Source organism: Sceloporus undulatus, chromosome 8 (genome assembly GCF_019175285.1).
Source record: "Sceloporus undulatus isolate JIND9_A2432 ecotype Alabama chromosome 8, SceUnd_v1.1, whole genome shotgun sequence".
NCBI classification, from domain to species: Eukaryota; Metazoa; Chordata; class Lepidosauria; order Squamata; family Phrynosomatidae; genus Sceloporus; species Sceloporus undulatus.
Genome location: NC_056529.1, coordinates 28,698,868 through 28,714,799, shown reverse-complemented (window position 1 = coordinate 28,714,799; position 15,932 = coordinate 28,698,868). Strand labels below are relative to the sequence as shown.

The following is a 15,932-nucleotide window of genomic DNA, read 5'->3' as shown; positions in this document are numbered from 1 at the left end:
GGTTCACGTTTTGGACCCACACACACCCATATTCACATTTTTAAAATGGGATGGGTAATGTGTGACCCATAGGCCATGTGCAGCTCCAAAGAGCATTTGATGATATGATATGAGGTAACATACCTTACCTTATTAAACTGTCCTTTTGTAGGTGGATGCCCAGGTTAAAGAATCCGTCAAGTCCTTGTTTTTTGGTAACCAACAAGGAGACTTGCCAGACTCTCTGTTTCAGTGGCTAACATCCAAATTTGTGAGCAAGAGTGATTTGCGAGTTTTGTTACAAGATTTGGAGTTGCAGATCCTCAAGAACATAAGCTTACACATGTCTGTTTCAAATGCAAAGTCGACATCAGAGGTAGTAACAAGTGTTGTGAACGAAGCTGGGATTGCAGGCATCACAGAAGCGGTAAGCAAAATTGGAAAACCTTTCTAACTTTCACTTTTGCAATGCTATTTCTTTTGAAATAACTTGTAATAATCCTCTATGGATATTTTATGAGTGGAAATAAAAGTTATATTCCAGCCATAAAAGGAAAACTAACTTCACTTGCCTTGAACAGGTCAAAATGCTTTAATTAAGAGTGCATCTGGTTAGTTGTATTAGTTTCATTGCTTAACTTGTCATTCCCTGGCTGAACTTAAATTTCAGGCATTGACCTTTAAAACACTGAACTCTACAGTCTGCAACCCTCCTAGCCGAAGGACTGGCTTTGCCTACATGATCTTACCCAATCCATATGCAAGCTCCAAGGGTCTGGGATGGGAGCATCCTTCATGGCCTCTATTCCCTCCCAAACTGCTTTCCTTTTTGTTCTGGCATTTTTGTCAAAACTGCAAGTGACCAGGAGTTCACCAACTTTGAAAAAAGAAATCCCCACCTTCCCCGTCAATAGATACACAATAAAACAAGACTTGGCACTTTGTTATAGCAAAAGAATTGCCCACAGTTTTCATTGATTCAACAGCATGTGAAAGCACAGGGGTAAAGTCCCCCCCCCCCACACACACACTTTCTCATACTCTTTCTTTATTTGCAGCAAGCACATATTATTGTCAACAATGCACTGAAGCTCTTCTCTCAAGATAAGACTGGCATGGTAGACTTCGCTTTGGAATCTGGAGGTAAGTAGGTATGAGTGGGTGTTTAGCTTGTTCTAAATTGGAAGCGATGAGTAATGTTTTTAAAAGAAATACAAAGGTTTAAGACCTGATTTTGGTAGCAGATCTTCATATTTTCAGAAGTTAGGCTCATGGCTGTCAAAGAAGGTCTCTTCTGTGGTGGATCTACAGTCTGGAACTGCCCAAGTATGTTTATCTAGCAGCTAAAAATATGGGAGACTGATAACTTTGGAATTCTCAAGCCGCCATTTAAACCTAACTTTAAATCACAGTTTGTGATCCTAGATGAACAGGAATCCTAGTTAACAGGAGGTGAAGAGGAGTAGAGGTATTCCTGCTGTTCTTGCAAACAGGAGGGAGAACAGGAAGAAGTAGTTACTGAGGCTTTTTCTGATCGTGTGGTTAGAATAAAATGGCATGTGTAGCCTGTTACTATCTAATAAATAAAACTGAATAGCCTCCTGTTAATATGTTTCTTCAAGGTGGCAGCATTTTGAGTACTCGCTGTTCAGAGACATACGAAACGAAAACAGCATTAATGAGTCTCTTTGGAATTCCTTTGTGGTATTTCTCTCAGTCTCCTCGCGTAGTGATCCAGGTAATTAAAATGTTGGTGATTTTATGAACACTTGCAGGTGTTAATGTGTTTGTTAAAGGCATGGGATGATCCTTGTTCAAGAGAATTTCTGGGATTGTGTCTGAACTCCCAAATAATCTTCATTTCTTTTCAGTGCAGCAGAGGCTTGGGTTGCTGGAATTTTGGGTGTGTCTAATGGTCATCTTTTTTATCACTGATAAAGCAGGAATTACTCCTGTACCTATATGGTATAGGATATCCCTGGTCTGGTTTGCACCCATTCCCCACTTTTAAATTTCTATTTCTATAACCTTTTAGAATCTTATCAAGGATTCCATGAAGGCATACGTATGTGTACTTTATTATACAGTACTGCATATCCCTGAGATCATTTGTAGCAAAATTTGTTCCAATGTTTATACAGTTGGCCCTCCATATCCACAGATTCCTTATGCACAGATTCAAGCATCCATGGCTTGAAAATATTTGTTAAAAAATATAAATTCCAAAAACAAACCTTGGTTTTGCCTTTTGATATAAGGGACACCATTTTACTACCCCACTATATATAACGGGACTTGAGCATCCATGGAGAGTCCTGGAACCAAACACCAGTAGCTACCAAGGGCCCACTGAGTAAATGTAAATCAGCTTTCTGAAATGAGGAGAATGGATATAGAATCGTGAATATGTGGTGCTTTTACTGGTGTGCATTTTTGAAATGCAGTATGATGCTGCAGAAAGAATTGTTCCTGTAACAGCCAGGCTAGTATGTGCCACACTCAGATAACACACTTCTTGTGTGTTGTAATAGCATACCATGTATGTATTGTGCAGATATTTCATTGCTAATTCTGGCAGCTAAATGATACATAGACTACATAGATTTTGTGTGGAGGCATTTTTGGGTGCCTTTGATGCCCTGTATAACCAACCCTTCAGTACAACCCATCACCAGTATGGGTTCGACTGATGATATGAGCATGGTTGCTGTTCCATAAATATTAATAACATTAAGAATCAGATCTGTTTCATAAAGGGTAATATTTAATAATATAATTTTGAGTTGCTAAATCGCATAACTTCAAATGTGGTGGTGTGAAATAAGTAAAGATAATGGGGTCACAAGCATTTTCTAATTTAGCAGAACACAATGTCCTGTCCATATTTTGCCTTATGTGTGTGTGTGTGTGTGTGTGTATACACACACACACACACACACAGTCTGTCCTCGCCTTATGCGGGGGATCCATTCCGGATCCCGCCGTGTAAGGCGAATTCCGCCTATGCTCGAGCCCCATTGGAAACAATGGCGCGGCGGCGCAGGAGCACGCGGGCTGCAACGGGTGCACGCGCCCATTCAATTGAATGGGATGCGCCACCCCGCGCGCGCCGCGGCTTGAACGCATATGGCGCGGGCGCGCTATATATGGTATTATAAACCTTATTTACTGAATGGCCATTTCACAACTTTTATTTTTTCCTCTAAGCCTGACATGTATCCTGGAAACTGCTGGGCTTTCAAAGGATCACAGGGATACCTTGTTGTTCGTCTTTCTATGATGATCTACCCTACTGCTTTCACTCTGGAACACATACCAAAAACACTTTCACCAACCGGCAATATTACGAGTGCTCCAAAGGATTTTTCAGTATATGTAAGTTTATCTTTGGCAAAATAAGCTACACTAGTTTGCTCATGTTCAGCTACAGTTCTTTCAGGAATTAAAACAAGGGACTTTTGATCACTCAGCGTATTTCTGTATTACATAACCTGCCTCAAGTCAACCTGCTTCAGAATTCTTCCCTCTGAAAATGCATTTCAGATATCTTTTTAAAAGCCCAAATGTGTGTGCTCATGTACCCAAATAGATAAAATAATAAGAGCTTTGGACAAAACATAGAACTGAGACTCCAAGAGAGCTGAATGCTTAACTTTGTATATTTTGCATTTATGTTGAACTGGAAATTCAAGATGTGATTGTTTATGAAAAGCTATTCTTGTACATAGTCCACATTTAAGTTATTCTTAGTAGTGCATTATCGTTGTCCCTGAGGGTTTGCTGTATTCTTTCTCAAATCCTAGTATTAAATGGATACTTCCTCTCTCTTCCCCACAAAAATGTTTAGCAATTGTTTGGAGAGTCTTTTAACTTCTTGCGTAACTTTTATTTTCTGTATCATCGTATTTTAAATCGTTTCTTTAATAGCAAAGTTAGTTTGAAATTGAAATGAAATCTTACATATATGTTTTCTTTGGCATGAATTCAACTGTGCTTTAAACATTTATATGGCAGGGTCTTGAAGATGAGTATCAAGAAGAAGGTGTGCTTCTAGGGCAATATATGTATAATCAAGATGAAGAGCCATTACAGATGTTCCAAGTAACGGTATGTCAACGCTTCTCAAAGATATGGTTATATAATTTACTTGCCTTTGGCTTCTTTCTGTTGATTTCCACCTCGGATGGATGGAGTGGAGGGGCACTCCCTGACATAAATGACTATATACACCAGCAGCCATTTTTCATACAAACACACTTGCAGGCCTACAGTGCAGAAACCAGAAATTATGTGACATCAATTCCAGTTTCATTTTCAGATAATTTTCTAGCTTTTGTGTTTGGAGGAAGGGTCAAAGCCATTGCATTTCCTTTTGTTTTGTTTTGTTTTAACAATGGTAGAATTGCCCTGGATTTTCATTTTTTAAAACCTGGGTTCTAGGAGCTTGTGTGACATCCTGGGTTGCTTCTGGGTTTAGGGATGGCTCTTTCTGAACTCTTTATGTAAACCAAATAGTATTAGATTCAGATTCCTCTCCGTTACTAACTCTAGTAAAACAAATACAGTGGCTCATGAATGACAAGTAAAATGCAAACATCTCATTTAGTCCAGTCTTGCAAGTAAGTCCACAAAAGATACTAACTGCTACTAGCAAACGCAAAAGAAATCAGGTCTTAACTTAAAATGACACAAGGCTTTCCAAACTGAGAAAAAATAGTACGTTGATTTGTTCTGTTTTTATTGCGAGAGATCAGGAGCCTTCACTCACTTTGACCGGAAGAGAAGATATGAAAGAATTTATAGCAGTTGTGTGATGTGGTGGTTTGAGTATTGGACTGTGATTCTGGAGATCAGGCTTCATATCCCCATTCAGACATGAAAAAATGCACAGGGTTACCTTGGGCAAGCCTCACTTTCTCAAAATCCCTCTGAACAAGCCTTGTCAAGAAAACCCCATAGTAGATTCACCTTAGAGCTCCCATAAATCAGGAACAACGTGAAGACCCACAACAAAATTATAGACATGACAATATAATCTCTTTTCTTGTTTACAATCTATCCAAAGCTAAGGACAATTAAGCCCAGTTTATTTTAAAGAGAGGCACATTCCCACTGCCATCAGCAGGAGTTTTAAGTGTGCATCCTAGATCTGAGTGTATCCAGCACACATCACAAAAGGGCCAATGCAACAGAAAGCTAACTTTTAAAATGAGACCTTGGCTAATCTCTGACTTCTTACTGATCTCTTTTCAGGCGGCAACTGGAAAAGCATTCCAAATAGTGGAACTAAGAATATTTTCCAACTGGGGCCATACAGAGTATACGTGCCTCTATCGGTTCAGAGTACATGGGAGACCTTCTGAATGAACACTAAACTTTCCTACTTCTTGCTGTATATTTTTTTCCTGTTTATATGTATATAAAGGGAAAGCCTGGAACACTGGAATCCTTGGAAGCTGAGGATGTGTCATGTGCCGCAGGTTCCATATTCCTTCTTGGCAAAATAGAAGACTTGCCAACAGAATTGTATACCAAACCCAATGGTTATTTTGCTCACCTTGTAACTGCCAGACAGCTTTATATTTTTTAATGTGCTCATTCTAGGGGGGGAAATGCATGCCAACAGCTCTTGTTTGCAAAAACCCAGTTAGCAAACTGATAAATATCTATTTTATTACTTCAGAATATAAAGCTTTTAAAACTTTTTTTGGCAGCTAGGAACCTGGGGGTTTGTTTTTGTTGTTTTTTTAAATATTGAGGCTCACCTTTTCACTTGTATCTAATCCAAAAATGACCACGGATGTAATATGTCACACCATGTGGCTGTGCAGTTTTCAGTCACTTTAGTGAGATTTGCTTAAATTTCCAACACAAGTAGTTTCGAAGTAATGGAAACTGTTTTGTACCAATGGTGTGATACATGGCATCCCTGTGGATACATTATGGGCACAGCTTCCCAGTCCTGAAGCCACTTCACATCCTTTATACATTCTTAGCAGGATCTTACATCAATTTGTGTTTTTAAGGGAACTTTCTGACTTCATTTGTAGCATGCTTTATTAATCTCTTGGATTTAGCACTTCCTAAAAGGATTTATTTGTTAACAATATCTCTTTACTGTGGAACAGGAACAGAATCTATTCAACCAAAAGACTGGTCATAAGATTAGGGATGAAATTGTTAAAGAAACAAGCACCAACAGCATTTCTTTAGTTTTCTAAAACTATAGTTTTTAAAAATATGCTCTTAGTTTGAGCAAGTCGATGTCACATAGCTGATGGATTTGTTATATCGCCTTTTATATTAAAGGCAAATTCGTCCAAGTTTTTCAGTTCAAAGTCAGACAAGTATGGATTGAAGAAAGGAAGGGAAAGTTACATTAAAAGGAAGTGGCTTAGGTGAGACTGAAATGCTCACAGGTGTAGATACTATGTGATGGGAGATAATGAAAACGAAATGTAGAAGATGAAGCAGACTTAGATAATGCTAGAAATGCTGACTCTTTGGATGAGACAACATGCAAATGCAATACGTGCCTCAAGCGTATTCACATATTCTATCTTGCGCTGTTTGTTTTCTGAAAGCCTTGATGCATACTCTGGAATTGCTGCTACTCTCTGGACTACCAGAGCAAACTTCATGGAGCTGAATATGTGCAAAACTCAGGAGCATGGGTTTCATATCAATTCTCCAAAAATGCCATCTGTATATATAACAAACATATGCGCGCACACACATTAAAAAAACTTGGATATTACCTTCAGGAGCGCAGCTGAAAATTTCCTACATCTTTTTGTGGAATATGGAATTTCTTGGACACCAAACTCCTGCCGTGCCTCTGCGACTTAACATCCGTTTTTAAACTTTAATTTAAAAACACTATTAAAAACCCTCCTTAGAAAAAAAAAAGATTCCTTAAAGTGATGGTATCCAGAAACTTTCACTATACGTCCTGCTTTTGGGAAGGATCAAGTTAAAGTATTGTTCGCATTTTGGGAAAGATAAGGTGGTGCTGACTGGTTTTCTGAACAAAGTTCATGTATGTTGCACAAGAGTCGTCAAATATTTATAACAGAGTTTTATTTCTAGGAGGTCATATCTTCACCTAGGTCCAGGTAGAAACAGAACTAATGTCCTTTTGATGATAAGAGCTTGCAAAAAAACCTGTACAGGTGTTTCATAAACTAAAGGTTAAATATATAAATCAGAATTATCCTGTATAAACCCAAATTGGGGGGAAGATAAAGGGGCGGGGAATTTTTTGCATAACACTAACTTATTTTTAAAGAAACGGAGATAGGACTTTGTGCAATGTATTTTTGTAAATGCTTTTTTCAGAACATTTGTCTCTGGTGTCCTCCTTCGCTGCCTCCAAACCGATAAGAAGCTATTAAGAAATGTTTAAGAGTTTTAATTTTTGAAAGACGCATGTAATATTTGGGACTAAGTAATAAAAGTTTCTTCTTTTGGTATTTATGCTGTCTCGGTGATTCTTTAAACCCTTCAGAAAGCAGCTGCCACTCATTTACAGGATTAGTTTCAGCAAAATAACGTATGCTATTAATGTGCAGCAGTAAATATTCCACAGGTATACCTGAATTAGCAAAGAAGTGTTCTTCCAAAATGCATTCAGAAATGACTTTTTGTTTAAACCAGCCTCCTTATGATTTCTTGCAATTTCCCATTTCTTGGCCAAACTTTACCTTATTCTGGGTGGCTGGTGAATTTATCTGTTGTCCCCTTTACTCTCTGTTTACTCTCTGTTTTGGTGTTCATGTGTGGGATTCTAGAGGCAGCCCCGCCATATGTTTTGCCCCTCAAATCATCCTTTGTTGTTAACTGCCCTTGAGTCAATTTTGACCCATTGCGACCCTATAGATGAGACATCTCCAAGACCCTCTGAATGCCTGCAACCCCTCTGTTAGGCATTTGGAGCTCCTCCAGCCCAGTTCTATGGTCAGCATCTGTCAGATGCTGACTACAGATTGCACTGGAGGACTTAGAGATTCCTAGAGAGGTGTCCTCAGGTAAAAACATGGTGTTTTTGTTATTTGCGTTTTATTCCATATTCCCGGGGGGCTTGTGCTCATAACCCTAGCGAATGTGGAAGGACAAGTGTAACTGAAAGAAATTGGCAGCATGAGCTTTCGTACACTTCAGTCTACTTCCTCAGATGAAGTTAAGTCTCCAAGGTGCTACAAGATCTCTCTACAGAATGATTCGACAGACTAAGATGGCTACTTTGAATTCTACACATATCTTCATTGGCAGCGCCTTCTCATGAACATAAAATGCAGTCAGTGGAGTGTTGTTGACAGGTGCAGCCCCACTCCTCTCCATTGGTCACTTGCAAAACCATGCCAGCTCTGGACACAACTGAGCTTAGCGTTCTTCCCCTTTGAGAATGATCACAGAGTCCTTTGTTCCTTGACCTTCAGCAGCAGCTGCTCCAAGTCCTTGGCCCAAAACACACCACAGAAACAATCCCAGTTGGAGACTGCTTTAACTGCCCTGGCTCAATACTAAGGAATTCTGGGAACTGTAGTTTTGTCAGACATTGAGCCTTCTCTGTCAGCTGTGGTTGCCACAATAAACCTTTAATAAAAAATTTATTATTGTCTGTATCTTATAATGTTGCTTTTGTTTCAAAGTAGGGGGATAATAAGGGAATTATGTAGCCTGGGTTATGTATGTATTATGTATATATTTTTGTTGTATCCTGCCTCGATCCCTAGGGAGGGGTGGGATATAAATAATTTTATCATTATTATATTATATATTATTACTTTATTATAGTATAATATATAATTATATATTATTTTATTATATATTATTATTATGTATCATTATATTGTATAATATTGTTTTATTATTATTCTGAACTACAGTTCCCAGCATTCCTTAGCGCTGAGCCAGGGGAGTTAAAACTGCCTTATTGCTGCAATGTGTTTATTGGACTGTGGCTGGTCTGTAGTTTCGCACATTTTGGGGTAGGCCGCGTTGCCAAGGGTTACCAGCGAGCGCTCTTCTTTGCGCACCCCGCCCTCGCGGCGTCACGTGACGAGGCGCGTCACAAAACCCGCGCAAGGCTCAGAACTATTCCTGGGCGTGCTCTTGTCCCTCGCCGGCCACCGTACCTCTTCCTTGTTCCTTCCATCCTGTTGCCTGGGAGGGGCGTGGCCGACGCAGTGCGTGCGTGAGCATGCGTGAGGCAACTGAGCTGCCATTCCTCCCCGCCCCGCAGTCATGGCGGCGGAGCAAGAGGCCTTGAAGGGCGGCGGGGCCGCCGGCGGCAGCAACAGCACGAACAGCAGCAGCAGCAGCGTCCGGAACCGAGGCGGCGTCCAGCGCGTCGAAGGGAAACTCCGCGCCAGTGTGGAGAAGGGGGACTACTATGAGGCGCACCAGATGTACAGGACGCTCTTCTTCAGGTACGATATACGAAAGCCCTTGGCCACGCCCCTTTCCAGACGCTTCCACTAAAGCCCCGCCCCCAAGAGCCACCATTGGCTGAACCGGCTGTCCTTCTCGCTCAGAGGCGTTTCGATTGGTCACCGAAGAGGAGGGGCATCTCTGGGAGGAAAGTGATGGGGGGTTCATGGAGGACCCTCAGCCGTCCTCCTTTTCCAGGACGCGTCCTACATTTCAAACCTCGAATTTTCCAAATGTCCTCCTTTTTGATTTGGGCTAAAGAAGCATTTACGTTTCAATGAGTGCTTTTTTAAAGCTTTTGATTGTCAATGTCCTCCTTGCTTCTTCGAGGTCCTCCATTTTGAGAATGGGTTTATATTTCTGCGAGTGTCTTTGCTCTCGTTTTGGTTCAAGGTCCTCCATTTTGAGCATCACTAAGAAACATGTATTTATATATTTACAGGAAGATTTGTTTTAGCTTCCATTTGCTCTTGCCCTTCTTTCTCGAATGCCCTACATTTTGTGGTGCCTCGTCCTCCTTTTCCTCTGCTGTGCTCAGTCCCTGCAGATTCACACCTAAGACCTCCTTAATCGAGCCTTATCCATCTTGTATGCGGCCTTCCTCTCTTTCTTCATCCCTCCACCTTCCCTAGCATTATGCCTTTAAAGACCTCCAAGGAGGAAGGAGACTTTATCACACTCCGAGGGATGTCTTCCACCTTCTTTTCCTGCAGCTTGCATCCATTGATCCATGCTCTATTCTCTGGAGCAGCAGAAAACAAGCTCACTCCCTCCTCAATATGGCATCCCCTCAAGTATTTAAACAGGCCTATCCTATCACCTCTTAACCTTCTCTTCTCCAGGCTAAACATCCCCAGCTCCCTGAGTCTTTCCTCATAGGGCAAGGTTTCCAGACCCTTCACCATTTTAGTCCCCCTGCTTTGGATACATGGCTCCAGTTTCTTAATGTCCTTTTTGAATTGTGGGACCCAGAACTGGACACAATATTATTCCAGGTGGGGCCTGAACAGAGCAGAATACAGTGGCACTATGACTTCCCTTGATCTAGACACTATACTTCCATTGATGCAGCCTAAAACAGCATTGGCCTCTTTAGCTTCCCATCACACTGTTGACTCATGTTCAGCTTCACTAGGACTCCTAGATCCCTTTCACACCCATAAGTCTCCTTAAGCCAAGTGCCCCCCATCATAACCCTATGAGTTCGGGCTCGATCTGTTCAAGGATCCATTTGTTCATCTTCTGGGCTGTCCACAATATCCTGAGCAGGTTTCTTCCACATTTCAAATGAACTGATTTTCCTCTTATCCCTTTTCTTCACTGTCCAGCTGACAGCACACAGCGATGGGGAATACAGTGCATTGAACAGTTCTGACTTTAGTGCTGAGTTGTATATCTTCACTCTTTAGGATCTTGCCTGGTTCTTTCATTGCTGCCCCATTCTTAGTCGTCTTCTTATTTCTTGATCGCTGTGCTGATCAGTGTTTGATCCAAAGTATGCCAGTGTGATGCGGTGAGTTGAGTGTTGGACTATGACTCTGGAGACCAGGATTCAATTCCCAGCTCAGCTAGGAAACCTAATGGGTGACCATGGGCAAGTCCCACTCTCTCAGCCTCAGGGGAAGGCAATGGCAAGCCTCCTTTGAACAAATCATGCCAAGAAAACCCCATGATAGATTCACCTTGGGGTCACCCTGAAGGCACACAACAACAGCATATGGCTAACATGGCTGCCCTTGGATATGTGTCCAAACCAGACCGAGTGTTGTTACAGGTAGAGACAGCTATCATCCTTTCCACCCACCCGCTCACATACCTTTCCTTACAACACTCTTCATATGGCCTCTTGAAGACTGCACATTGTATCATATCACATCCTCACGATTACTTTTTGTATCACGTGGCACTTTGAGGTCTGTGTATTGTATCGTATGACACCTTGAGGGCTACCGAATTTATATCGCCATAGGATTTTTGAAGACTGGAAAGGCTTAGGCCAAGGCTTCCCAACCTGTGCTCCTAGGTGCCCTGCGGCTGCTCCAGGAAAATGAAAGCAATAAAAACTGGATGAAATGAAAGAATAAGAATGTATTCTTATATATGCTCCTAAACACCATTAACTTGTAAGGCATAGGGTAGGCCTCTTAGGGGCTCCGCCGTATAAATAAGGCCTCTGCAAGTCAAAAGGATTGGGAACACCTGGTTTAGGCAAATTCGTGACCTCTGTGAGGTTATCAGCAGCCTGATGTTTAAATTGACCTTCTGTGTTCAAAGGTTGCAAACCTGAAAGAACTAGGTTATAACAGCAATGGGCAAAGAAATACGGCTAAACTTGTGGTGTCCTAGTGCTACTCTTTGGTAGCAAAGACAAAAGTGTGTACTGTAGTCTAGTTTATGCTGTAATAAATATTTTAGTCTGAATGTGCTTCAAGACTAGATGTTTTTTCTGCAACAGAGTAAAATGGCTAACCTTCTGGGAAATGGCATGTAGGTATATAATTTATTCATGCTGTGCCATCATTATGCATCACATGTTATAGTTTCATAGGCAGCCTGGGGAGTTCCTTGTCCCAGCAGCTGGTTGGGGAATGGGGCAGGGGAGACAAGAACAGGAAAGGGACAATATGATGTTATTAAATGCCTCAAAGCTTTATTATTATTATTATTATTATTATTATTATTATTATTATTGTGGAGAACGATAAAGAGGCAATCATAGAATCATAGTTGGAAGAGACCACAAGGGCCATCCAGTCCAAACCCCATTCTGCCATGCAGGAAATCCAAATCAAAACATCCCCGACAGATGGCCATCCAGCCTCTGCTTAAAGACCTCCAATGAGGAAAATGACAATTGAGACCTTGAATTTTACCATTAAATGACAGCTGTCAATCATTTTATTTCTATGTCCTCTATGTACCTATCTCACTACAGATAAAATGAGTGACGGTTGTCAGTTTAATGGTAAAAATCAAGGTCTCAATGGTCACATTCCTCATTGCCCCTCTTGATAGAGAATGGGGCTTGGTCCTTTGCTTGGAGAAGGTCCCAGGTTCAGTCCTTGGCAGCCAGGGATGGGAAAGGCCTCTGCTTGAGATGTGCTTCTGGCTGAAATAAATAATACTGGACTAAATAGGGGATAGTTGGATATGGTGGCATTATAGGGGCTTGCTGTGTTCTTAAAAATGAGTCCAAAGTTAATGGAGTGTTGAAGGTACACACCTTGTGGCATTTCTGCAGAAAGCGCATTCCAGTGAAGTCATTGTGTTGGCTTGTTACAACAAATATAAAGAAGGCATTTGTGGGGCTTAAAATATTATTTAAGCAATTATAGTAGAAGCGTTTGGGGGCATTGTAACCTGCTTTGTCAGGTCATAGAATATAAGATCCACATAGTCTGTGACATCAGAGCTCAAATGTATATGGTGTAAGCTCACTGACTATTCATGACAGCAGTAATCAGACGCAACAATCTCGTAAAGGTATTTTATGTCTTGGTTTTAACACAGCAATGAAGTTACTATTCTGGAATATTTTATAAGACTAATCTTCAGGTCACTGAAGCGGTAGGTTAAGAACTTGTCAAAGGAATAGCACTACTTCACACGTTACATAATTAACATGTGCAATTCTGTATCACAAAACAAATTGTCTGTCACTAGTTTGGCTGACTTTTAAAGGGGCTGGAGAAAGTTAGGAGGACTAGGTCTGTTATCAGCTACTAACCTTGAAGATTAAATAGATCCTCCCATTTCAGAAGCAGTTGACCCTTGAGGACCATATGATGGGAGCAAAACAGGTGGTGTTCTTGTTTTTGTTACGTTCCAGTGCTTCTCACAGTAAAAAAAGAAACAAAAACTGCTGGACTATATGGATCTGGGTTCTGATCCAGAAAAAACCAAGTGTTCCAGGTTTTGTGGCCACCTTTTACTGTTCCAGCCGAGGTGGTAGATATTATTATTATTATTATTATTAACCTTTATTTATAAAGCGCTGTAAATTTACACAGCGCTGTACATACAATGTATATCTTGGTTATAGAAGAGGAAAGAAGTATGTGGTTATTTTAAAATATAAGAAGGATGCTGGCTCTGCAAATTTTTGTAGGTTGGTTCTCAGTTTATCCAATGTTTCTATCTAAGTGAGTGTCTACGTCTGGAAAGTCATGTCTCATTAAATGTGTCAGTCTTTACAGGAACTAGGTGTGTCACTTTGATATGTCTTGTATTTAATTCTGAAGAAATTACTAGAGGTGTTGTTCAGGGCTATTTACTTGTGTTGCGACAAACTCAGCGTGATTGTCCTCTTCAGCTGAATTCCTAAACCACCTGTCTCTTAATGGTGTGGTTTGTTTATATGAATCAGATCCATCCAGAAATGCTAGTGCTTTGCATCTGCAACAACTGTAGTGCATCTCCCCAGAAAGTCTCACCTGCCAGCTCTTTCTGTTTGTAATCTGCATTAAACTTAAAGCAATGAATTAGAGGCATATAGCATGACCTTAAAGATCATGCTTGTCTGCAGCGGAGGAGGCAGTCTCTTTAAGCAGAATTTAAGCCACATAACTAGACTGTTCGCTTAAGGGTATTTGAGGATAACAACCCAAGTGCTTTCCATACCTACTTATCACTGGCTTTCCACCTTCTTGTGAGCCCAAAGTTTGAGAGCAAATCAGTGCCAGCCTGAGTGTTAACAGGGAAAAAAAAATCCTTGATCAATATGCATTCATCATCTGTCGGTATGTATGCAGTATCCGGCTTATAAAATCAAGGTTATACTGTACTATTTGTTAATAAGATGGAGAATAGTACAGCCTGTTAATTCCAGATATGATCTGTATTGTTAAAGAAACCTTGTGCAAATTTACAAGTGGGAGAAAGGACCCAGTATAGTGTCCATGGATATGAATTTATATTGCCTACTCAGGACTAGCAGCTGGAGTAAGGGAGGAGATAAGTGAGACAAACACAATCATAGATTGTATTTCTCCCCAGAGATTTAATTGAGGCAGCATAGGTGTGAGACAAGGGTATGGGAGTTGAAAGACAGAGTCTATCAATATAGCAAAGAGATAGTGAAGATCTAGAGGCCAGCAGCTGAGCAGGCACTCCATACACACTTCTCCCAGGTTGATAAATGCACACCTTAGTTTCCCTCTTTGCCCAGTCTCCCTCGCCAATAAATACAAAACCTTCTATAGACTAGAGAAATTGGGGTGCTTGTGGAATTCATATTCTGAGTTTCAGGGGATTGGTTGAAATGATGTTTTGCCATTGCAAGCTATTGCGTTGATACCATTTTGATTTGGAATTAATGGTAGTGATGGAACTTGCGCTCCTTTCTTGCCTTCTGACAGGTATACAGCCCTATGTAAAAACTGATGCTTTGTCATACTCTCCTCCCTGCCTCTGCCTAGTAACTGCTAGACATAAAAAACAAACATTGCTTCCTGTCCCCAATGTCATTTGTGCTTTAACACTACGGTTATGTTGCAACAAATAGGAATGCAATTGGTCTTTTTGATACCGTCTACTGTACTGGGTCTGGCTTATCATTTCAGTGACATTGCACTATTATTAATTGCAAATTCCACCTAACAATAGTTTGTTGATGTGTGCCTTCAGGTCGATTTGTGGCGACCATAAGGCAAATCTGTCAATGGGGTTTTCTTGGCAAGTTTCCTGACAGGGGGCATGCCCTTGCCTTCCTCTGAGGCTGAGAGAGTGTGACTTGCCCATGGTCACCCAGTGGGTTTCCATGGTCGAGCTGGAATTCAAATCCTGGTCTCCAGAGTTCTGGTCCAACCCTCCAACCACTATACCATGCTGGCTCTTTCGTTCTAATAGTGGTAGTACACATGAATATTTGTAAGTGTTGTTCTTGGATAGCCTTGAGTGGTGAGTTTTAGGATCCTTTGGAATTTATTAATGTCATAGTTTGGATTCTTCATACTCCCAGCAGTGATGGGGAAAGCCCAAGAATACATGAACTGGCAAAACAGAGAAACATGCCTTGCTAGTTTATCCTTTTAAACCAATGTCCAAACATAACTAAAAATTCTTGCAGAGAGTGTATGTTTGTCTGTAGTGTGTCTATGTATATGTATACTGTCCTGTTTGAATAAGGGTTAAAAAGTAGTTTTTTATGTTTCTTTCTCCTCTCATCCCTGCAGTTCAACAGCGTCAGGAGTAGAGAACCTGTGGCCCTCTAGATGTTGCACTGCTATGTCCACCAGTCCTTTCCAGCATAATGGTCAGGGATGAAAAAAGGTATAGTCCAGCAACATCTGGAGGGCTCCACGTCCCCCAACCCAGACCTACCTTGTTGGGTTTGGTATGATTACACATTTCAAGGCATATTTGGTCTTCAAGGATGACCTTGAATCTTTACTCATAGTAAAAATGTTAGGAAATAGACCTCACTATCTCAAGTTTGGTAAGATGGTTTTGTGCCACTCATGATTGTTTGGACTATGGTTTGTCTCCTTGTCCTCTGGTGGTTGGAACAGTTTCAGATACCC

General features: G+C 40.9%; 2 protein-coding genes across 20 annotated transcripts in view; both read left to right on the top strand.

The window, feature by feature from the left end:
• The window catches only part of SUN1 (Sad1 and UNC84 domain containing 1), a 44,290-nt gene extending 36,839 nt beyond the window's left edge, over positions 1–7,451 (top strand). For all 18 annotated transcript variants that reach the window (XM_042480601.1, XM_042480596.1, XM_042480598.1 and 15 more), the window contains 6 exons: positions 152–406; positions 1,038–1,122; positions 1,602–1,717; positions 3,187–3,354; positions 3,994–4,086; positions 5,233–7,451. In XM_042480601.1, coding sequence (XP_042336535.1) covers positions 152–406; positions 1,038–1,122; positions 1,602–1,717; positions 3,187–3,354; positions 3,994–4,086; positions 5,233–5,346 — 831 coding nt within the window. In that variant the 3' untranslated portion in view covers positions 5,347–7,451. The remainder of the gene's footprint in view (positions 1–151; positions 407–1,037; positions 1,123–1,601; positions 1,718–3,186; positions 3,355–3,993; positions 4,087–5,232) is intronic.
• Positions 7,452–9,176: 1,725 nt separating this feature from the next.
• Positions 9,177–15,932, top strand: part of GET4 (guided entry of tail-anchored proteins factor 4) — a 16,942-nt gene continuing 10,186 nt past the window's right edge. The window contains exon 1 of one of the 2 annotated variants that reach the window (XM_042480881.1): positions 9,177–9,410. In XM_042480881.1, the coding sequence (XP_042336815.1) occupies positions 9,226–9,410 (185 nt within the window). In that variant the 5' untranslated portion in view covers positions 9,177–9,225. The remainder of the gene's footprint in view (positions 9,411–15,932) is intronic. The other variant, XM_042480880.1, reaches the window with a different exon arrangement.